Here is a 24,253-nt window from a genome sequence, read left to right as displayed (position 1 = left end):
ATGTCTGATCATTGGGGTGGGTATTCTGGTATTTTCGTTAAAAATAGATCGGCTCCAATTGTGTGTGTGTGAGCTCGGAACCGATGTCTGATTAACTTGGTTATTTTCAGTTCAAATAGATCGGCTCATTTGTGTGTGTGTGTGAGCTCTGGACGGGCGGCTTAGGTTTTTTATTGAATTGGAACCGGGTATGTCTCAGAACCGAGCTTTTTTTCGGAACCGGAACCGAGCCCCAAATTTCTGGAACCGCCCAAGCTTATTCATAAAAACAGGATTACCAACCAAATTTTTATTAGTTGCATATTGCTTGTTACTGGTGTTCAGCTGTTGTTTGCTTATCATGACAATTATGAGGAAATTTGGTTGGTAATCCTAATTTTATTAAGGTAAAAATTTCATGCTAAGCAAATTGTTGTGCTTAGCAATTGGGCCCAGTTTCAAAGAGTGGCTCAACAGGAAACATCACTGTGTAAATTTGCTAAGAAATAATGAACAGAGCACCAGTTTACGTCAATACTATGGTGTAATCGGTTGGAAATCTGTTTCTAACTAACTGTTACTCCCTGTGCCTTTTTGCTTAGATGGTTTCAATACTTTAAAGACACTGGACACTATTGGTAACTGTCAAAGAACAGTCTTCTTACTTGGTGTATCTCAACATATGCATAAAATAACAAACCTGTGAAAATTTGAGCTCAATTGATCGTCAAAGTTGCGAGAGAATAGTGGAAGAAAAACGCCCTTGTCGCACAAGTTGTGTGCTTTCAGATGCTTTGTTTCGAGACCTCAAAATCTAATTCTGAGGCCTCGAAATTAAGTTCAAATATTTTAGTGAGAGATTACTTCTTTCTCGAAAACTATACGTTACTTTAGAGGGAGCCGTTTCTCACAATGTTTTATACTATCAACAGCTCACCATTAATCGTTAACAAGTAAGTTTTTATGCTAATAATTACTTTGAGTGATTACCGATAGTGTCCAGTGCTTCAAGTGCCCAATGAACAGGGATAGTTGCATTGTTAGTCTCTTTGATTGACTAGAAGAAAAATAAACATGATGAATGCACACTATTATTAGAACAGACATGTACTTACCTTGGAGAGTTCAGTTTTAGAATTCTCTTCACAGATTCTGGAATTGGTTCTTTACCCTAGAAAATTTAAGACAAAAAGAGAAGTTACGTCACACTGAGGAAAGACGAGACTTCTACTCGCAGGGTATGATAAGCCCACTGGTCAAGAACAGCTGGAGACCACATTGCTGGTGATGCACATTTAAATCATTGGTGTCATGGCCCAGCAAATAAGAGCACCGGACTCAAGCTCTGGTGTTTCTGATGAGCTGAGTGTGGGTTCGAGTCCAAGTCATAACAATTGTGTCCTTAAGAAAGACACCTAACCATCATCGCTGCATCCTTCAGATGGGAGGTAAAGTCGTTGGTCGTAGGTGTTGTGTAATGCACGTAAAAGAACCCAGTTTTTTGCATATTGGCCGAGATTTGCCTGTATAGTTTTGCTAGGTTGTGATTGGGGAAAACTCTGCTAAGTTTAACAAAACAAAGGATATAATTCAAACAAACATACATAACATTCAAAGACAAATAAACAAATATTTACTTCTTTCTTCTCCTCATTGTCCTTCGTCGAGGTTCTTAGATCTAGAAACACTGTTTCCGTTCGCCCCTTTGGTGGGGCACTGCCAGCATTCATCCCTCTGCTTCGAATGGAATGATCCACTAAAGCTCCATGTTGAGTGGATACACCAATGGAAGCAGTTCTTGTAGTCGGTGCTTTGTAAGCGGGCTGATCCATCCTATTTAGAGAGGGGTTTGCAAAATATTATAGAAGCTATAAACATTTTGTGAATACAGTACACACCAATTGACGAACCCCCACAAGAACCGAGGGTGCTGTGGGTGTTCAGTACCTCCAACATTTTGAATGAGGGTGTTCCAATATTACTGCAGCTTCCCATACTTTGAAACATGCACATTCTGTCAAAAGAAATGCCTGAAAAAGAAGTTAACATTTCATAACATTGACACAAGACAGTGTGCATGCAATCCAGCACCTACAACCCCCGGCAACATACTTGTTCAAACATTAATAATAATAATAATAAGACTTGTAATGCGCACGTATCCACCCTGCTTGGTGTTCAAGGCGCAGTAAAAACCAACAACAAACAAAACAAAACAAAAAAAAGAAAAAACAGACACAACAAAATTAGTCTTTGAAAACCTGTGACATAAGATAAGTTTTGAGAAGAGATTTGAATGTTGTGGTACAAAGACAAGATCTAAGATTAAGTGGTAGAGAGTGTCAATGAAGTCCTTACCACAATCTGGCACAGACAAATAAAAAACAAAGTTTCTTGGGCAAGTTTGTTGACACCATAACAGTATTTCAGATGTCAATATTTATCTAGGCTTTTAAGTTTTAAAAAACCTACAATTACAAATCTTGAAACTATCCTAGTTCCGATTTCCCTTTTCTTTCTGTCCCATCTCTCTTCTGCCATTGTATGTCAAGTTTGTTTTAACTTACCCAGTGTTAGTTCCGATTTCCCTTTTCTTTCTGTCCTGTCTCGCTACTTCTGTTGTCTCCTCAGCCCATGCTGTTCTGGGTCCCCTTGTAGGGCCGTCTCCGGTAATCCTGGAGGCCTGAGATGCGTCAGATGTCAAGAGCTGTCCTTGAGAAAGCTTTCCGTCTGATTGCTGGACACACAGCTGAGCAAGTTTCTCCATTAGGCTCAGGCTGTTGCCTTCTAGAAAAGAAAAAAAACGAGATCAAACAAAATGAGATATTTCAATGGCCTTTGTCTTTGTCTCCCCAACATTTATTTCATTTCATTTATTCTTGTTGTGAAGTCAAAGACTCTCAGAAAAGCAAACTTAAAGGCAGTGGATACTATTGGTAATTACTCAAAATAATGATTAGCATTAAACCTTTCTTGGTGACGAGTAATGGGGAGAGGTTGATGGTATAAAACATTGTGAGAAACGGCTCCCTCTGAAGTGCCATAGTTTTCGAGAAAGAATTTATTATCCATTAATTTGATTTTGAGACCTCATATTTAGAACTCGAGGTCTCGAAATCAACCATCTAAACGCACACAACTTCGTGTGACAAGGGTGTTTTCTTCTTTCATTATTATTTCGCAACTTTGATGACTGATTGAGCTCAAACTTTCACAGGCTAGTTATTTTAAGCAAATGTTGAGATACACCAACTGTGAAGGCTAGTCTTTGACATTTACCAATAGTGTCCAGTGTCTTTAATCACTATACTAGCCAAGAACCTAAATGTAGAGAAGACAAGGAAGGAAGTTTAAATTTTAAATATGGGGGAAACCCCAAAGAACAGTCAGGTTGGGAGTCACCCAATCCACATAGTACTCTTGAGGTGATTCAAACTAGGGTTCTAGAGGTGGAAGGCGAGGAAAGATAGCACTACTAATTTCTGGAACCACCCAAGCATAGTTGGTCAACTCACTGGAAAATATTACCAAGAGTAAGATCAACTCAGCACAAAACTATTAGGAATATTTTCGTTAAAGGGTCTATGTACTTTTTGTAGAACGAAAAACACAGTGTCTACAGATTTACACTAAACTTACACAGTTTGAAGATAATGATAGTATAAAGCTTCCCTGAAAATATTAGTTGCTGAGGAGCTGTAGTGTTTGAGAAATGAGTAAAACAATGTCATGAAAATAATTTTTGTCTCACTGATCATGAGACCAAAATTATTTTAGCTTTTAAAAAACGTATTTTCATGACATTGTTTTACTTATTTCTCAAAAACTACAGCACCTCAGCAACTAAATATTTTAAGGGAAGCTTTGTATTATCATTATCTTCAAACTGTGTAAGTTTAATGTAAATCTGTGGACATTGTGTTTTGTGTTAGAAAAAGTACCCAAATCCTTTAAAAGTAAACAACTTTCAAACCTGTTTGTGCTCCATCCCCGCCTCCTGACTGTGGATGTCGCTGCTCTTGTTTGTTCTCCCACGGACCTCTTTCAGCTCCAACTGGAAAAGAATCCAACAACTGGTCCAGGTCAATATTTTCTACGTTATGCAAGGCCAGAGTTGGAACCTCTGTTGGAATCAGGGAAGATATCCTGCTGTCCTGAGAACCTCTCTCTTTGTCAGATGTCGATTTAGTGTCAGAAGCGGGATTGCTTGCTACTTTGTTGTCTCTCCCAGTCCCGGTGGTCATCGAACCGTTTGTACCTGACGTGCCATAGCGGCTAAAGCTTGAGTTCTCGTCAGAGTAACTTTCCATGCCATTTTCCTGAATGCCAAGGGCATTTTTTAGATCTGCCCAACACTGCATTGGGCTTCCCCTGTCATTTGTGTTAGTCATAACGCCGACGGAACTCAAAGGCTGTGCCTCCCCTACGTGGATAATGGACGGATCCAACATGAGCAGCTCAGCAGCGCTACTGTCACTGCTAGCTGAGGTTTTCCTGCTGCTTGATTGGCTGTTGGAATGATTTGCATACTGGTGGAAGACATCATTCTGACTGAAGGGGCCCTCGTTGGAGGGTTCTAGAATGGAGCGCCAGGTTTCTGGGGATATTTCGATATCTTGATGAGGATCATCTTCTAGAAGTGTGGGAGTCTTTAATGAACGGCTGACAATGGCAATTTCCTCATCTGAACTGACCTGTAAATTCAACGATTTCATTTGTTAGGATTGTTTAAAGGCTTTGACATTATGAAGGCAATAGTTTCTATTAAAGGCACTGGACACTATTAGTATTTGTCAAAGACCAGGGCCCAATTTCATAGAGCTGCTAAGCACAACAATTTGCTTAGCATGAAATTTCTTCCTTGATAAAAACAGGGTTACCAACCAAATTTCCATTTGTTGCATATTGCTTGTTACTGGTAGTCAGCTGTTGTTTGCTCATCCTGAAAATCATGTGGAAATTTGGTTGGTAATCCTGTTTTTATCGAGGCTGAAATTTCATGCTAAGCAAATTTTTGTGCCTAGCAGCTCTATGAAATTGGGCCCAATCTTCTCACTTGCTGTATCTCAACATTATACATAAAGAGCGGGATTTGAACCAACACGTCTGGCCGGATTAACAAGCCGACGCTATCTAGCCCTCTACATAACCTGTAACTGCCATGTAGCAAAGGATCATGCCCAAGTTTACGATAGAACAATATCAAGTACAAAAAACAAAAGATTTTGATACAATACAGAATTCAAAATCTTTGAAAAAGGATCTCTCTTTTATCGAACCCCAAAAATCACAGGCCCAGCTTACGTCTGACACTTCAAAGTCAATCGATGGCAACTTGGCCTGAACATCTGCAAAGATTGAATCTAGATGGGGCTGAAGGCCGATTCCATCTGGTAGGGCAGGGACATCGAAGGACTGGGGGCTGGGGGTTTGCTGCCGGGATTTCTTGCTCCCGCTATGCTTGTTCTTTTTCTCCATGATGATGACCTGTGCTTGTTGTTAGAGCCACTTCGTTCTTGGCCCTTGTTCTGAAGACATGAATGGTGGGGTAAGGAGCTAGGGCTTGGATCTTTCGAAGGCTGGACAGTTAGTCAGCCACATCACCTTGAAAGAAAATTATCAATCGAAATATTAATCAAACTAAAACCTGTTGGATGAACTGGATAATATATCAATTTAAAATTGAAATGCAATTTGTTGATGAAAAATTACTATAATTTGTTGTTTACAATAAAACTTCATGTTATTTAGTGTTGAGATCTTTGCTTTCAATGTTAAAGGTTGATTTGTTCGGAGGAATACAAATCTGTAGATAGGCAAATTGACAGCAAAAGAAAGTTACAATTTCATGATGGAATACGACCTCAAAATATTGTCAATTCAACCAAACTCATTCAATTCTCTCTGGAAAAAAATGTGTTTATTTTTTAATTGATAATAACTTTATAAATTAAAAGTTAGCCTTTCATTTCAAACAATATCACTTGTAACAATTTGCAATGTATCTCAGGCCTGGCATGCCTGGTGTTCCATGGACAAAACTTGACTCAAAACTACCAATTACATTCAATCATGGTTCATAGATTTACACTTTCACTGCAGTCATAGTTTATTGCTCCATGCTGCAGTCCGCTCGCTTGTTGTGTACGTACTGAGGAGAATCGTACAGTAAACACCATTTCTTGTGCACAGTTCGTACATTTTTTTTCGAAAGCGTCCGTGACTACGCACGTCTTGTCGTTTCAAAACCACTACGTACAGGGAATGGCACATTCTTGAAATCACTCATACAAATTAACTGTCTGATTGTTAATGAACCTTCAAGTTTCCTACCGTGTTTTTCCTAAAATTCAAGTTAATCTTGTGGTATTTTTGAAGTTCGCTCGAGCACAGACGACGAACGTGACGTCCGTTCTGTGGACTCAATGTCAATATCCCGGATGTAATTCTATGAATAATTCATGACAAAATCAAAATGGCGGCCTCCATCAGTGTTTACGGAAGCTAACGGTTGGTAATGCAAATTATTGTTTTGTATTTTCAAAATAAAATACAATTTATACTGTGTAACTGATTGATGTAGTAGAATAATACTTGAATTGTTATTTATACCTGACCATGTAGTTCATCGTTGCATTCACTTACTCCGACAAAACAAAGAGAAAGAGACAGACCAAGCAATTCAATTGCAATTAAATTTAACTACCAACCAATATGCAATGTTCGATCGATGGCTGCAAAAATGATGCTGCCTAGCAGCCTTGGCTAGCCAGAGACCGCGGGGGAGAGCGCGGGCACGAACGGGGGCAAGTGAATAGTCGGTCCTCCAAGTTCAGAAAATAATAAGCCTAGTTTAAATCAGTACACAGAAACTAAGTTGGATTGTAACTGTAGTTTTAAAAATAAAAGACAATCACAATAATTATATCAGAAAGAAAAAATTATTTTTGCAAATTGTCTGCGTCACGGTCATGCCACCACTTTACCTCCCTTAATTTTGGTCAAATTACACTGACTTTATATTCTTATTTGTCAAGAAGGGTAAAATATACCTGGTGCCTTTAATAATAGTTTAATAAAAGAAAATTTATATCAATTGTTTCTTCCGTTTTGATGAGACTGACTCATTAGACTCTTCTCTTTCTCCTATTCTAACTATACTAGTCTCACTCTCAGGTCTGAACTCTGAAGTCACCATCATCAGTCAGAGTACATTACAGATGATTAAAATGGACTATCCCTACGAGGCTAGTGATGAAGCAAGTGAATCCGAACTGCTGGATAAGAGTCTATCCATGTGGAAAGGATGGAGTACACTGGAGGGTGATCCAAGCTTCAGACCTACCCCTCTGGACCTCCATACAGCTTCATCCATCGGGCTTTATGACTGTGTGAATGCTTACATTGCGGGGTATACTAAGATCCCTTTTTTCATACACTTTGGGTCCATTATCGGTAGGCGGTATTAATTGTAGAGCAGGACAGGTTGAATGGCTTCATTTCATTTTCATTTCACTTTAATCTGGTTGTGAAGCTATTGGATTCTCAGAAAATCAAAACAAACAAAAAAAGTTTCAGTTTTAAAGTAAAAACATAAATTTTGCTGTGGTGCCCTCTGCAAGCTTCCAATTTAATCTTGCATTTTCCCCAAAGAAGTGTCCCTTTTACGAGACAAAAACTGCTGTGCTCCTTCAAGAGTGAAGTTGAATAAAATCTGTTTTTATCCCATGTTTGTTTATGTGATTTAATTCTAGTGGAGAAGTGGACATGAACCAGAGGAATCGTGGCTCATGGACGCCCCTCATGTACGCCAGCTACATCGGTCATGACAATATTGTCAACTTGTTGCTGGACGCTGGAGCTAAAGTGGAGTTGCGCAATAACAAGGGTGCCACTGCCCTCATGCTGACATGCAGCTGTGGAAACGAAAGTGTGGCATATTTCCTGGTTCAGGTTTGTCCCAAGAAACTCATTTTAAAGGGTCAATTTTAGTCCCAACTTAGGACTAGTCCTAGGAGATATTAAAAACTTAAGGCTAATCCTAAGTCGAGATAAGACTAGTCTTAACTCTTTGTGAAATTCATCCGTGAACACGTTTGGTATTGTAAAGACAAGCATGGTGTATCCCATCAGATTAAATATTTTAGTGAGAAATTATCTCAAAAACTTGTTACTAATTCAGAGGGAGTTGTTTCTCACAATGTTTTTTACTATCAAGAACTTTCCGTTGCTCAATTCCAAGTTATTTTGTTTTGCTAATATATATTTTGAGTAATTACCAAACAAGTCCAGTACCTTTAAGCCTCTTATGTAGTTTTTCAAGGAACTTATTATTATTATATATTTCTTGTTAAGAAACCACTGACTTAGTCTTGAATGTTCTTTTAAAATCTTGAAGGGTTGTGACTTTCCTTCATTGCACAGCCACGACCCTGTTGGTTTCAAACAAACATTCATAAATACCTAAGACAGTTTATCCATTCTAATTGGTCGAAAGGGCATCAGGAGGGGTTGTTTGAACGGATGATATATTACCAGTAAAAAGTGTTATAACATGGGTGTGACACGCGAGCTGGCACACCTGCGCTTATAATACAGTTTCTTCATTCCTATTGGTCAAGAGCAACGGCAGAGACAGTTGTGCCACATCACGCCATACGCACGACGCGCACAGCATTCCCTTATAAGGAGTTGTTTACCCGAGGGCCTTACCATTTCATAGGTGGCGGGGTGTGTGTTGAAAGAAATCATTGAACAATTATAATTGTTTGATTTATTTTACCAAAAAGTGTTGATGTTTTCCTGAAAAAGTATTTATGAATGGGAATCAAAGTGTGTTGAATCGGTTTTCAACTAGTGGTTTAAACCCGCCGAGGCCTGGTTCTTGATAATTTACCTTGACTTCGTCTCGGTAAATTATCAAGTCCAGGCCACGGCGCAGGTTTAAACCACTAGTTGAAAACCTCTTCACCACACACTGATTCCCTTATTCAAGACTGAGTCCCCGCTCTTTGATTCCATTTTTCTTTTCTCCTACGTACAGCAAGGTGCTGACTTAGAGAACAGAGACAGCAAAGGATGGACAGCCCTGTTCTACGCAACGTATGCAGGTCATCAGAAAGTGGTCCAGTTCTTGCTGGATAATGGAGCCAATATCAACACAAGGTGAGACGTGGGATGTTTGGTTTTTGAAAGGGCAAGGGCACCAAAGCATTTTTTTACCTTGGTAAAGGGCAATCTATGAGGAAATTGTAAAATTCTACTGCAGCATTTCAAGGGCACCAAGGTGAGACGTGGGATGTTTGGTCAGGCCTGTGTGCTACGTTTGTGAAAGGGCAAGGGCACCAGAGCATTTTTCCCTTGGTAAAGGGCAATCTATGAGGAAATTGTAAAGTTCTATTGCAGCATTTCAAGGGCACCAAGGCTATGACCAGGGGGCATGGAGGCAATCGCCTTTGTTGCCTCTGTGAAGTATCAGGCCTTTTTAGGTGATGCCTCTAGCCACCGGGCTAGCCTGATGGTCTGGGCCCAATTTCATAGAGCTGCTAAGCACAAAAGTTTGCTTAGCATGAATTTCTTCCTTGATAAAAACAGGTTTACCAACCAAATTTCCATGTGAATTTCAGGATAAGCAAACAAAGGCTGAATACCAGTAACAAGCACTTTGTAACAAATGTAAATTTGGTTGGTAATCCTTTTTTTGTCAAGGAAGAAATTTCATGCTAAGCAAATTTTTGTGCTTAGCAGCTCTATGAAATAGGGCCCAGGGGGCATGGAGGCAACCGCCTTCGTTGCCTCTGTGAAGTATCAGGCCTGTTTAGGTGATGCCTTTAGCCACCGGGCTAGCCTGATGGTCTAGTGGGAAGACATCTGCTCTAGCAATGCAAAGGTCCTGGGTTCAAATCCCACCCAAGTGCTTTGCCGTGGAATTTTTTTTCCACAGGAACTTTTGGTAAAGTAGAACTTTTGGTAAAGTACTGAGTATACAGTGCTAAATACACATTGGTGTCAGGCAGGGTAAAAACAAGTTATAAGATTCATCTTACATGTATAACTTGTTTTATTTTATTTAGTTATGCAAGTTCGCCCCAAACAAGGCTAAAAAAGCTGCTTTCGGTAATGGGTTACAGAAAAAAAATATTTTAATAATATTTCTGTTTGTTCAAGTGCCTTGAGTACCTGCTGACCTACCTAGCCCTATTGACCCATTTCACCTGACGTCATCATCAGAAAAATATTGAAAGCGCCATACTGGTGGGCAATTTCACTGTACGTTTTTGTATATAACTCTATGATGTGCGTTATGCAGTGAAAGTGCGCGTTTTAGGCGGCGCAGCGTTAATACACGTAAACCTAACTTCCCACCAACATGGGGAGCATGGCATCAGTCGCCGCGAGTGAAGCGCGTGCAAGGGGTCAATAGTGGCAGTCTCCCGATTTTGTCAACATCTATGTTCAGGATTGCCAGTCAGAAGTCACAAGCAGAATGGCATATTAATGGAACTGTATGTGATAAGTCTGCTGCCAAACTATCGTCTCAAAAAAAAGTTCTTTCCCTTTTATCTTCAGAGAGCCGAGACTTGGATTAACCCCATTCATGATGGCTGCTGCCGAAGGCCATGAAATCATCGTCAATTCACTACTGGAACGTGTGAGTGCCTTTTAATTTAAAAGAAGACTTTTGAAAGAGTAAATGGTAGTAGACTTATTGGTGAAAATGTGCGCATGGAAGTGTGCGTGGAAGTGTCGTGGCCGAGCGGTTAAGAGCACCGGATTCAAACTCTGGTGTTTCTGATCAGCAGAGTGTGGGTTCGGATCCCCAGCCATGACACTTGTGTCCTTAAGCAAGACACATAACCATTGCTTCGTCCTTCGGATGGGACGTAAAGCCATTGGTCTCATGTGTTGTGTAATGCATGTAAAAGAACCCAGTGCACTTATCAAATGGTGAAGGGGTTCGCCCCTATGTTATTGGCTGTGGCTGCTGTATGCACCGTAGCACCTTGTAAACCCTACAAGGTGAGTACATAATTGGTTTTCAGAATTCATCATTGCATTAACCTATCTTTCTGAAAGTTTGTATATACTCAGCGCCTTGGCATCACCTAAACAGGCCTGATACTTCACGGAGGCAATGACGGTGATTGCCTCCATGCCCCCTGGTCATAGCCTTGGTGCCCTTGAAATGCTGCAGTAGAATTTTACAATTTCCTCATAGATTGAGTTTGGTGTGCGCCATATATAAGACTTTGGTATTAGTACATGCCCAGAATGACAAAAGCAATTAAAGTTTACCAAGTATGTCTGCTACAAGCCTACCATCTCATACTCTCCGGTCGGATAAAGCTTCAACCTACGAAAAGAGCCATAAAATATTATAGTAATGTAAAAAGCCTTTTGAGTGGTCATCTGATAATAGTTGCTTACTGGCCTGTTGCTTCGCTTTTGAAAGGGCAAGGGCACCAAGGCATTGGTAAGGGCACACTATGAGGAAATTGTAAACTTTTACTGGAGTATTTCAAGGGCACCAAGGCAATGACCAGGGGGCATGGAAGAAACCGCCTCCTTTGCCTCCGTGAAGTATCAGGCCCGTGCTAATATGAAGGAAAACATTGCTGTACTTCATCAGCTAACCTGAACAAATATATAGCTCCTTTTAGCCTTTTGTCACCAGTTAGATACATTTTACTCTTTTTTCGCCTTCAGGGAGTCGATTTCAACCTGACAAACCAGAACGGGGAAACGGCCCGCTCGCTGGCCCTGATGAATGGACATATGAAGATCATTGGTCTTATTGACAGCTGTGGTATGTCCCCTAGCAGCCTCCGTAGTGAAGCAGGTTAGTCTCTGTCTCAAGGCTGAAAGGGCGGTCGGGTTGGCATTGGTTTGTTTTTTCGTGCTTTCTAGTGTGGCAGGAGATTCTGGCCCCCCATACAGCAAATTGTGTACAAACTGTGATAGCTCCCTCTTTTGAATCAAATTTCTTCAGCCCATGTTAATTTCCCAGGGACAGAACCTCCAGGGGACAGATTTCCTCGAGACACCGGCTCTAGTACCCAGTTCGAAGCATTTGGTTTTCAGTCCCCACTTGATTGCATTGGTTTCCTGGAATCTTGTGTCCTTAAGCAAGACACTTAACCATTGCTTCGTCCTTCGGATGGGACTTAAAGCCGTTGGTCCCATGTGTTGTAAAAGATCCAAGTGCACTTATCGAAAAGAGAAGGGGTTCGCCTCGGTGTTCCTGGCTGTGGCTGCTGTATGCGCCGTAGCACCTTGTAAACCCTTATAAAGGTGCTACATAAATGGGTCTCAGAACTCATCACTGCAATAACCTGTCTTTCTTAGAGTTTGTTTATACTCAGCGCCTTGAGTACCTTGTTTGGTAGATACGTGTGCTATATAAGACTTGGATATTAATAGGGTTTTCCTCCCATGTCTAAAACTTAAACCATCTTCTCTGCTTCTCTCCAAGGGGTTCTTGGAGTTTATTTTTCTGAGAGTCTTTCAGAGTTACCTTTTTGTTTCTGACACAGGACTTCATCTGTCCATCGACTTATCCTCTTCTGATGAGAGCTACCAGCGACCCAACCGACCTCACACAAGGTCAGGAAGGTCAAAGGTTAAAGGTCCAAGCATCCGAGATGGTCCAGAGACATTGGCCAAGCTGTTGAGTGAGCGCAAGGGAGCGAGACAGGGAACCGTTGTACCCAATACTGGTGAGAGATAAGTCCCCAGCAAAATCATATTGGTGTTTTTTTCTTCATATCTCTTCCTAGTTTGATCCTGGATGGGGTGCGTTTTGGCGATCGTAACCAATAACTGTTTCGGTTGAATTTGCCATTGGTTAATCACTGGCCAATGACCTTTCTTTACCCCATGGTTACCCCATGGAGGAAGGAAGAGAAGGAGCTCGAACGACCCGCAAAACCGCAGAGTAACAAAAGAATACCCTGACAATGCCCCTGTCTGAACAGTGGAAAAAGATAGGAGACCTCTAGCTGGACGGCCAATTAATGAGCAGGATTAGATCCACTTGTACAGAACCCGCCTACATGTAAAGTTGAATCATTGGAGACAAGAACTGTGAATATACACGTTTTAATTTACCGTTTGTGGTGTTTCACGGAAACATCATGGAATATTTTTACACTTTTTGTGACTTTCCGGTCACTAGCGGTGGTTCAAAATTTGGGTATTAGCACACGAGGGTGGTTGGTATTCAATTGTGTTTTTCGATTTGGTAGGCGAAAGTGTATACAATTTATCAGGTCTCAAAAAAGTTTTTTTTTTTTCTGTGTTATATCCATACCACATACGACACAATAGTTGAGTGAAGAACCAAGTGCGCACGCGCAAACTCACATATGCCAAGTCGCCCATTGTCTGTATAAGGTATGTGGGTGATTACGAGGTGTCGTTAAACGGCCGCAGTACCACGGGTTCGACTTTTGAAGTCCCTTCGTTCGAGCTCCTTCTCTTCCTTCCTCCATGGTTACCCTGGCACACTTTCACACCTTTTCCCTAAATCCAAAGGGTTCTGGTTGCACGTTGGGTTTTACCGCTTACCCCTACTCAAGAACAAGGCTGGCAATTCCCCCCCTGGGTATGCCCACGCAGGGGCAGACAGAGGGTAAAGCGATCATAGTGTAAAAAGGCCAGTCGTTCTTTCCCCGGGGGGCAACCCTTAGGAATAGAGTTGTGTGTAAAGAGCTGTAGATTCCTCAGTCCACTCTCCTCAATTAATGTGATTGTCTTTTTGCATTGCTCTAGATTGACATCAGTCGTTGGTTCGAATCCCACCCGAGTAATAAGCTTCTGACTATTTTCACACAACTTGGGAAGTACTGAGTATACAGTGCTCACATACATCGGTGTGTATATTGTTTGTTATCCCCGATGCAAATATAATATCTTTTAATTCTATTATTGTTGCAGCAAGTCCATGGCTCGGCTCCTTCCCGCCCGTCGAGCCAGCCAACGAGGATGACGACCCAGCGTTCTGCCAAACCGGTAATCTCACCATCAAGAGCAGCAACTCCAGCAACAGCAGCAGCGGCGGCGGGGGCTTTGCTGCAGCGCTCGCTCTCAGTCGGGGTGGTAGCCACTCCAGCATCGATGATCCGTCATCCGAAGCGTCCAGCTTCAGTCTTCCGCAGACTCCGAACTCAAATTCCTCAGAGAACGCTGTCTTTGCCGGTGCCCTCAACGACCAGCTTTCGCAGATGATATCGGCAGACCTGAGTCGGAGAGGGTATGGTGTGGACTCCCAGTTTCTACCACAGTCCGGTGGGCTGGCTGCGCAAAATCACGGAATACCAACGTTAAGTGGTTCCCTCAACCTATCCTTGTCAAATTCTGGTCAGGCGCATCCAGCTGCAGCCATTGACCAGTATTCAAACAATGTTGGGTACCATTCCAGCGTACCGCCATTATCTGGTGACCTAACCCAGGATGCACCCCTTGACACACCCGGTGATACAAAGCAACACTCGTACCCTCACAATGACCTGGAGCATCTGCTCGAGAGCCTTGGGCTCAGAACTAAGTATTTTCACATTTTTGAGGAGCAGGATGTGGATTTGAGAGTGTTCCTGACGCTGACGGACAGTGATTTGAAGGAGGTGGGGATAAAGTGAGTATAAAAAAACGTGTTTTAGTAAAACATTATTGTCTGTTGAAATACCTGACAGAGCAGCTTATGGTTGCCAGGCCGTCAAACGCATCAGACTCAGCTCCTGGCCCAATTTGATAGACCTGAACGGCCGATTGGGTGCTTACTAAGAAACTTCCTTTTCAAAGCACTGCCAACCTGATGTATCTCAACATAATTATGCATAAAAAAAAACTGTGAAAATATGGAAATTGCCAAAGACCAGTCTTCTCACTTGGTGTATCTCAACATATGCATAAAATAACAAACCTGTGAAAACTTGAGCTCAATTAGTCGTCGAAGTAGCTAGATAATAATGAAAGAAAAAAACACCTTTGACTTCGGGACCTCAAATTCTAATTCTGAGGTCTCGAAATCAAATTCGCCGAAAATTACTTCTTTCGTGAAAACTACGTTACTTCAGAGGGAGCTGTTACTCACAATGTTTTATACTACCATCCTCTCCCAATAACTTGTTTCCAAGTAAGGTTTTATGCTTATAATTATTTTGAGTAACTACCAAAACTGTCCACTGCGTTTAAGTCAATCCACTCAATCCACTCTAGCTACTAGTAAAAGCTAAACAGTTTTGAACATTTAACTAGTTGTTATTGATCACAGATTGATGGGACCACGACGGAAAATGACAAATGCTATCGCCAGATGGCACAGTCAGGCAAGACCGTTTTCTGATAATCTAGAGCAAGTCTACGCTGATAGAGTGGAGACAGCAATGCAAGAAATGGCCATTCAGTTGCAGGAGGTAAGTCAAGTCAAGTCATCCTAATTACCTCAGGCCTTGAAATAACCCATGGCATCCACAGCAATTAGCCTTTTAGATATGGCAGGCACATAGGGTTATATTATAGAAACTAGAGGGCACACTGGCCTATACACGCGGTCCGACATGTGGGCATGCGGCCATTTTGTAATTTGACAAAAACAGCATCGCACAGAGTGTGTTTGTGCGGCCATTTTGTAATAGGACAAAATATCATTGCCCGATATTCAATAAGTGTACAGAATGGCACGCGTGTCTCCTTGCGGTCCCGTCGCGTTTGTGCAAGCAGCATCACCAGTGCGCCCTCTAGTTCTTATATATAAACTCTATTGGCAGACAATATAGGGGTGCGGTGTTTGGTATGGGTAAATACAGACAAATTTACCCTGATGTAATTAGTGTTGTGTCCACCATACTTCAGAATGGCTCATTGCCGTGTGTGTACCATATGCATTTGCTGTTGTGCCCTCAGCAACATTCTACTACAAATTGAAATTTCCCTCATAGAAGTGCCCCTCTTGAGAGAACTATGCTGTGCTCTTTCAAGGCCTGGTATTCTGTTTGGTAATCTGTAAATAACTGTTTAAATTGTGTGATGGTATTGAAACAAATTTATGACTTGGCATTTGAAGTGTCTAAAATGATTACGAACCAAGTTTAAGTATGATCTCTGGACACCAACTATAGAGGGCTCTGTCACTGTAATTGCTAAACTGTGAAGAGGTACATGTATTGTGTGAATGTATTGGAATTGGTTTTACATCAGTTAGGGCCTACTGCTCAGAATGTGTATTGACAAATCTTCCGGTCCTTTTGTTTACTTACTTGCTTTGCATATAAAACCCATTTTGTTTAAAGCCATTATACACTTTCGGAACAGAAACAACATTTAAAGTTCACAGATTTACAAATAACTTACAGGGTTTATAGAAGGTTATGGTGAAAGACTTCTCTTGAAATATTATTCCGTGAAATGCTTTACTCTTTGAGAAAGCATTAAAACAATTATCAATTCTTGATATCGAGAATTACGGATTTTTTTCTAAACACATGCCATGACACGGCGAAACGTGCGGAAACAAGGGTGGGTTTTCCTGTTATTTTCTCCCGACTCCGATGACCGATTGAGCCTAAATTTTCACAGGTTTATTATTTTATATATAAGTTGTGATACACGAAGTGTGGGCCTTTGGACAATACTGTTTACCGAAAGTGTCCAATGGCTTTAAATTAAGCTCCTAAATTGTAAATTTTGTTGAAAATTGTTTCTTTGATTGTTAACATTAGCCTTTTTTTCATTTTGTTACTTGATTTCAAATTATCTTCTTTCATCTCTGCAGCTTGGACATCTATTTGAGATTGATTTGGTTGAATTTGAATTATTTGAATTATTATTATTGTAATTCTTTATTTTGTTTTCTTCTTTGTGGGAAAATGCTGACAATGAATCTGATCTATTTCTCTTTGGAGTATTGAAGTAACACTACAAATTAGATTGATCTTATTTTAGTGCTTGTTCAACTCATTTTGCTTCTGGGCCCAATTTCATAGAGCCTGCTAAGCACAAAAAATTGCTTAGCATGAAATTTTTGCCTTCATACAAACAGGATTACCAACCAAATTCCCACATGATTTTCTTTTCAGGATAAGCAAACAACAGATGAACACCAGTAACAAGCAATATGCAACAAATGGAAATTTGGTTGGTAATACTGTTTTTATCAAGGAAGAAACGTTGTGCTGAGCAAATTTTCGAGCTTAGCAGCTCTATGAAAATGGGTGCTGTTCTTGTAAAATGATTTGTGGCCCAGTACAATATGTTTGAGCTCAAGCCCTGCAGTCTTGTGGTATTTCTCCTAAATTTTGAGCCCTGTGGCTATAGTTCAATCAAGTAAAAATGTGTGTTATGTGCAGGAATGCATACCTCAGGGTAGTAGTAGTTTATTTTACTGACCCACGTAGCCGTTGCTGGTTTTTGGTTGTACATTTTATTCATCCACAGTTTATTTATTTTTGTTGTATTGACCCTTTTAAGATGTTTAGATTCTTTGTGTTTCAGTTCATTTTGTATTTTTTTAGGTTTACTATATGTATGTTTACTTTCGTGCTCATTATTAACAATGTGCATTCTTTTTTTTATTGTGTTTGCCTTTTTAAGACGTGTTTCTGTTCATTTTGTGTTTCCTTATAATTAATTTGTTTGCTTTCTTGCTTATTAATATTTTTGTTTAATTATTATTTTGTGCATTCATTTATTTATTGTACATTTTGCGTCATTTTGGACAAATCAATAATAATAATTATCGTAATTATAATATGATACCCTTTGAAAACACTTGTATGTTGGAGATGGGTCTAATCGAGCTATATTCCAATCAAGATACTTTTTTGTTTGTTGATGAACACAATGGTTTAAGAAGGGGGAGGCAGAGGGCCAGGTACTGCATGTAGGATTTTTAGATATTCTACTGTAAGGCTATTAAAGTATTGTTTAAAACACGTGCATCTTGGAGATAGGTCAAACCCAGCTAAAGTCTAATCAAGATCGTTTTTTGTTTGTTGATGAAGGCAATTGTTAAGAAGGGAGAGGCAGAGGCCCAGGTCATGCAGGAGAAGGAGCTAAGGAGTGTGGTTGAAGGATGCCTCGTAGAGGACCGGAAGACGTACCAACAACTCCTTAGTCTGGTGTCTGATGCCAGGAAACTCTGCCATAATATGAGGCAGCTGTACGATAGCGTCAGGTCAGTTAGAATCAAGTTTCGGCGTTTCTTAGGTTGGGTGATAGATGGGTCAATTCTCCATAAATAGTTTGGCCTATAAATCATCGTAACGATGAGAAAAACACATCTATGACTGTTTAAAAAGTGTCATATGATAAGATTGATAAAAATGAATATGTTCACAGATTTCCACACAACTTTCATGATTAATATCTCGGGCCAAGATGCACAAAATACGTCCGTCTGGTACCCGGGCACCAAACGGTCGTCAATAATCTTGTGCACCAGCATATGAACATGAGGCACACTAGTTAAACAATTTTGGTATATTTTACAACACTTGTGAAATGGCGAGCTTGGAGGACACATTTCTATTTCAATGATCGCTATCTGAGATTTTTGCCATAAATGAGTATAAAAGGATAATTACTCAGTCTTATACACTCCATTATGCCATAGACCCCTTTTCAATCTTTAATGGCCATTTAAGACCTTGCCGTCACCATTTATTCCCTGAACTCCATTTTCAATTCCAGGTCCTGCCAAAGTGAGTTAATCCGAAGGCTCCAGTCCAGTCCACTCTTCATGCCCAAAGACGTCAGATTCGACAATCTATCCCAGCAGTTCTCCTCCCAACTCCAACTGGACCTTTCCCAGGGTAGACCCGTCGACAACACTTCCCTGCCTCCCCAACCCGACGAGAACCCACTAGTCAGTGCAATCACCTCCAGTCTGATTACCGGTGACACGCTGAAGGGCACCGGCCAACAAACCAACCAATCAGCAGGCTTCATGAGCAGTGGTGGAATCTCATTGGGCGGTTCAGGGTCTCATTTGCATTTACAGGGTGGAGAGGGTGAGGAATTCGTTAAGATGACAATGAAGGACCTACTGGGCATGCTCAGTCAGTGCTCACATCAGCTCGGGCGGGCTGTTGCCATGGCAACGAACAATATGGACCAATTGATCGACGGCCAGACAGTTACTTTCTCACCTAACTCGAGCGGGAATTCATTGCCTTAATCTTTACCAACTCTCATCTTTCATCTAGAAACTGCAAAGTTTTAAACGGCCGTCTCACTACTCTTTTACTCCCATTCATAATGCCCTTCAAATAGCCTAATAAGTGTTGGAAAATCTGTTTAAAAAAATCTAGCGTAAATTAGTATTTTTGTCACGTCATCAGGGTCCATTTTGTGAAGGTTCGAAATGACATTGACCTGTTCTTCATATATGCATATATGCTTATATTGTACATTGAGAAAATTAGCGTTAGCGTAAGCTTGCATGCCTCCCGTATGTTTAAACATTTCTAACGGTGTTTATAACGCATGTTTAAACACGGCCACATGATCTCCTCTCGACAAATCAGAATGGATACACCGTCCCATGTATTTATGAATACCTTATTGTTATTGTGAGGCTGAAAGTTCTTTGGGGTCAAAAGAAAATTTGTAAAGTAAAATGAATTGTGTAATTTTTGTGCATAGGTAACATTTGTATTTTTTATACATGCAGCTTCAATTTTTGTACCAAAATGTATTCATATTTTTTTTTACAGCTAGACAAATTGGCTTATATATTTATAGTGTTGTCGTATTTGAAAATTACTGAAATCTATATTGCTATAAAACAGTTTTATACCCACCCTCTAGTATGGCACGTTTGTCAATGCACAAAGTTATTCATCAAAAACAAGCAGTACAGAATATAAACTAAAGGCAGTGGACACTATTGGTAATTACTCAAAATACTTGTTCGAATAAAAACTTACTTGGTAACGAGTAATGGGGAGCTGTTGAAAGTACAAAACATTGTGAGAAACGGCTCCCTCTCTGAAGTAGCGTAGTTTCCATGAATTTGATTTCGAGACCTCAATCAACCATGAAAGCACACAACTTCGTGTGACAAGGGTGGTTTTTCTTGTTGAGATACACAAAGTGACAAGATTAGTATTCGACAATTACCAATAGTGTCCAGTGTCTTTCACAGGAAAGTTATTTAATAGATTTTTAATTTGCATCAGGGGTTTAAGAATATCATTCGGTTGTGTTTCAAACCTACAACCTTTGCAATTCTAGAGCAGTGTCTTACCAACTAGACCACCAAGATTGCCCAGTAACTAGAGGCAGAAAAGGGTGATTCTTACAACAAGAGACAATCAAGAAGAAAATTATGTTTCAATTTTACATTTTGTAAATTTTTAGATGTTAATTGGGAAAAGTGAAAATTTTAGGATTTGTACCGAACTATCTCATATTATATGACTTTGACCCGGGTAATACTAAAGAATTATCTGCTGATAATAAACCTGTTACTGTACTCTCCTATATATCATTTCAAGTATGTTCTTTAGAAAACTGCCCACACAAAACAATGAAGAAAAAAAAGATATAATTATAAGGGTGGTCGGGTTGCCTTGCCTTCGACCTCTGGGACCCCGGTTCGAATCCCACCAGGGCACTACATGGACTGGGTTTTCAGTCACTATCTGACACCATGGGTTTTCCCTTGAACCGTTTTCTTGGTTTTTCCTCACACATCTGAAACTTCTTCAGTGTTTTCTCTTCATTTGGTTCTTGGCCAGTACAGTGATTAAAGACGCTGGACACTATTGGTAATTTTCAAAGACCAGTCTTCTCACTTGGTGTATCTCAACATATGCATACACAAACAAACCTGTGAAAATCTGAGATCAATTGGTCGTCGAACCTGCGAGGTTATGAAAGAAAACACACCCTTGTCAGATGCTTTCAGATGCTTGATTTCGAGACTTCGAAATTCTAATTCTGAGGTCTCGAAATCAATTTCGTGGAAAGTTACTTCTTTCTCGAAAACTACGTCACTTCAAAGGGAGCCGTTTCTCACAATTCTTTAGACTTTCAACCTCTCCCCATTACTCGTAACCAAGTAAGGTTTTAAGCTGGTAATTATTTTGAGTAATTACCATATAGTCCTAAGTTAACTCGTCCTAACTCGAGATAAGACTAGTCTTAACTCTTTGTGGAATCCACCCCAAGCCAATATGTAATTTTTAAATAAATCGATCACTTTAGACAGATTTCCAAAGCTTAGGGTCTATCTAACATTGTACTGAGCCACATCTTCCTTCTATCGTGCTTTAGGCTTTCCCTTTCCCCCGGGTGTTTCCCCTGTAGGCCTACTTCCATTGTTTTACCCATACGGCTCCTAATCCAAAAGTTGATACTTCTGAGAACTCCTATAAAAAAATTATTATCGCTCTCGGAAATCAAGACACAAATTTTTATCAAATATGGTGTGAAACTGTTTGATGGTGCACTTTAGTTTATCTGATCTTTTTGCAAAATGTTTCCCGTTTTTCTTTAGACTCACTAGCCTTATTTCTTGGTAAATTCAGAAGCTTATAATTCTGAGAAGTACTCATAGTCAAATCGCAAACGGAAATCACAAATATTTTACCAATCTGGTGTGTGAAACTGTAATTCAATGGACCTACTTTAGTTCAGCTGATACTTTTGCCCAAGTTTCCATATTTTCATAACAGATGGATTAGTTTTACTTAGAACCAGCAAGATTCAATGAGACAATTTGAAACTGTAATTAAATGGAACTACTTTAGTTCAGCTGATACTTTTGCCCAAGTTTTCATATTTTCATAACAGACGGATTAGTTTTATATTGGACCAGCAAGATTCAGTGAGACAATTTGAAACTGTAATTCAATGGACCTACTTTAGTTCAGCTGATACTTTTGCCAAGTTTTCATATTTTCATAACAGACGGGTTAGTTTTACTTTGGACCAGCAAGACTCAATGAGACAATTTCAGTGTCCCGAAACCAATGGACTCTAAGCTCCATCATGATTCAAGGAATCCTACTGATAATACTTACACAGGTAGTGGTTTCATTATTCAGATTCCATCAGAAATGTCGGACATGCATTTGATTCGTGTTAAAGGCAGTGGACACTATTGGTAACTACTCAAAATAATTATCATCATAAAACCTTTCTTGATTACCAGTAATGGGGAGAGGTTGATGGTATAAAACATTGTGAGAAACAGCTCCCTCTGAAGTGACGTAGTTTTCGAGAAAGAAGTAATTTTCCACGAAATTGATTTCGAGACCTCAAGCTTAGAATTTTAGGTCTCTTAATCTTTCATTATTTATCTCGCAACTTCGACGACCGATTGAGCTAAAATTTTCACAAGTTTGTTATTTTATGCATATGTTGAGGTACACCAACTGTGAAGACTAGTCTTTGACAATATTACCAATAGTGTCCACTGCCTTTAAAGGCAGTGGACACTACTAGAATTTGAGGTCTCGAAATCTTTCATTATTTATCTCGCAACTTCGACGACCGATTGAGCTAAAATTTTCACAAGTTTGTTATTTTATGCATATGTTGAGGTACACCAACTGTGAAGACTAGTCTTTGACAATATTACCAATAGTGTCCACTGCCTTTAAAGGCAGTGGACACTATTGGTAATTACTCAAAATAGTTACTAGCATAAAACCTTATTTAGTATCGAGTAATGGGGAGCTGTTGATAGTATAACACACCGTGAGAAATGGCTCCCTCTGAAGTAACATTAGTTTTCGAGAAAGAAGTAATTTTCCACAAATTTGATTTCGAGACCTCAAGTTTAGAATTTGAGGTCTCGAAATCTTTCATTATTTATCTCGCAACTTCGGCGACCGATTGAGCTAAAAATTTTCACAGGTTTGTTATTTTATGCATATGTTGAGGTACACCAACTGTGAAGACTAGTCTTTGACAATATTACCAATAGTGTCCACTGCCTTTAAAGGCAGTGGACACTATTGGTAATTACTCAAAATAGTTACTAGCATTAAACCTTATTTAGTATCGAGTAATGGGGAGCTGTTGATAGTATAACACACCGTGAGAAATGGCTCCCTCTGAAGTAACATTAGTTTTCGAGAAAGAAGTAATTTTCCACGAATTTGATTTCGAGATCTCGGATTTAGGTCTCAAAATCAAGCATCTGAAAGCACACAACTTCGTGTAACAAGGTTGTTTTGTCTTTCATTGTTATCTCGCAACTTCGACGACAGATTTAGCTCAAATTTTCACAGGTTTGTCATTTGATGTGTGTGTTGAGATACACCAAGTGAGAAGACTAGTCTTTGACAATTACCAATAGTGTCCACTGCCTTTAACATGAATATTGTATTGGCCACAACTTCCACAGTCTCATCGAAACGAACATGTGCACATAATGCCAGCCTTCCCAAAGGTTAATTTATCCAATTCTAAAACGCCGGCTGTTACGACAGCACTAATATTTTCCCCTTTCTATTCCTTCTGGGCCGAATAGCAGAGGATGTTTCAAGTTACATGGGCCGGTTGGTCCGTTGCTTTGACGATACTGGGTCTGACTGATCTTCATGCTGAGTTTATAGGTCGCTGGGTTCAAGGGTATAGATCATATCATGTGAATGATCACGATGGGGGAGACGGGGTTATTTTATGACTGTGTGAACACCGATCGATCACACTTTCTTTCAATGTACTGTCAAGTTTGTATTGAAAGACAATTCACCATAGGCTTTGTGTTTCGGGTGTTTCTAGTATTTCATATACGAGACAGATTTCTCAAACTATAAAGTTGTAGTTTTAGAAAGAAGTCTTAAAGGATAACTGATCAGATGTAAGATATCATATAAACTTTAGGTGGAGACAACGTTATTTTATGACAGTGTGAACGCATCCTGATCGCATTTTGTTTTAATGCACTGACAAGTTTGTACCGGGAAGAAACAAATACCAATGGTTTTGTGTTTGTGGTATTTCTAGATAGGCCTAAGTCATTGTTTCTAGGAATAACATGTCTTGAAGCATGGAGGAATGTGTTCTTATTCCTCCTCCTTACTTAAAGGGACTCATCAGCTGTGATCACTGGGGGGGGGTGGGGACAGGGTTATTTTATAACTGTGTGAACACATCCCAGATCGCATTTGTTTTAATGCACTGCATTTATTTTATTGCACATTTGTACTGAAAGAGGTTCCAGTTTTTGTGATTGTGGTATTTCAAGTACAGCTACAAGACAAATTTCTAGAACTATGGGTTCAATCTGCCTTGAAGGGATGTATAATTGATCACATAT

The 24,253-nt window shown here is 40.0% G+C and overlaps 2 protein-coding genes across 3 annotated transcripts in view; one reads left to right on the top strand and one right to left on the bottom strand.

Annotated features, from left to right (window-relative positions):
• LOC139951869 (dynein axonemal assembly factor 8-like) overlaps nt 1-6,420 on the bottom strand; it is a 28,709-nt gene extending 22,289 nt beyond the window's left edge. Inside the window, exons 1-6 of the mRNA XM_071950941.1 lie at nt 6,313-6,420; nt 5,284-5,583; nt 3,953-4,673; nt 2,547-2,766; nt 1,617-1,812; nt 1,095-1,150 (exon numbers count right to left, since the gene is read on the bottom strand). Of these exons, the coding sequence (XP_071807042.1) occupies nt 1,095-1,150; nt 1,617-1,812; nt 2,547-2,766; nt 3,953-4,673; nt 5,284-5,457 (1,367 nt within the window). The 5' untranslated portion in view covers nt 5,458-5,583; nt 6,313-6,420. The remainder of the gene's footprint in view (nt 1-1,094; nt 1,151-1,616; nt 1,813-2,546; nt 2,767-3,952; nt 4,674-5,283; nt 5,584-6,312) is intronic.
• A 34-nt stretch (nt 6,421-6,454) lies between these two features.
• On the top strand, nt 6,455-20,808 carry LOC139951870 (ankyrin repeat and SAM domain-containing protein 3-like). Of its 2 annotated transcripts, none has more exons than XM_071950942.1 (11): nt 6,455-6,489; nt 7,144-7,390; nt 7,734-7,932; nt 9,023-9,144; nt 10,549-10,630; nt 11,686-11,818; nt 12,513-12,695; nt 13,915-14,611; nt 15,251-15,392; nt 17,979-18,151; nt 18,667-20,808. In XM_071950942.1, the coding sequence occupies exons 2-11, from the start codon at nt 7,200-7,202 to the stop codon at nt 19,151-19,153; spliced, it is 2,409 nt and encodes an 802-aa protein (XP_071807043.1). In that variant the 5' UTR covers nt 6,455-6,489; nt 7,144-7,199; the 3' UTR covers nt 19,154-20,808. The 2 variants fall into 2 exon arrangements, with proteins under 2 accessions (XP_071807043.1, XP_071807044.1); XM_071950943.1 differs by having other exon boundaries at nt 6,455-6,493.
• Nucleotides 20,809-24,253: the final 3,445 nt, after the last annotated feature.

This window comes from Asterias amurensis, chromosome 19 (assembly GCF_032118995.1).
Source record: "Asterias amurensis chromosome 19, ASM3211899v1".
NCBI lineage: Eukaryota > Metazoa > Echinodermata > Asteroidea > Forcipulatida > Asteriidae > Asterias > Asterias amurensis.
The sequence above is the reverse complement of the archived record's forward strand: the minus strand, read 5'-3'. Positions and strand labels throughout refer to the sequence as shown.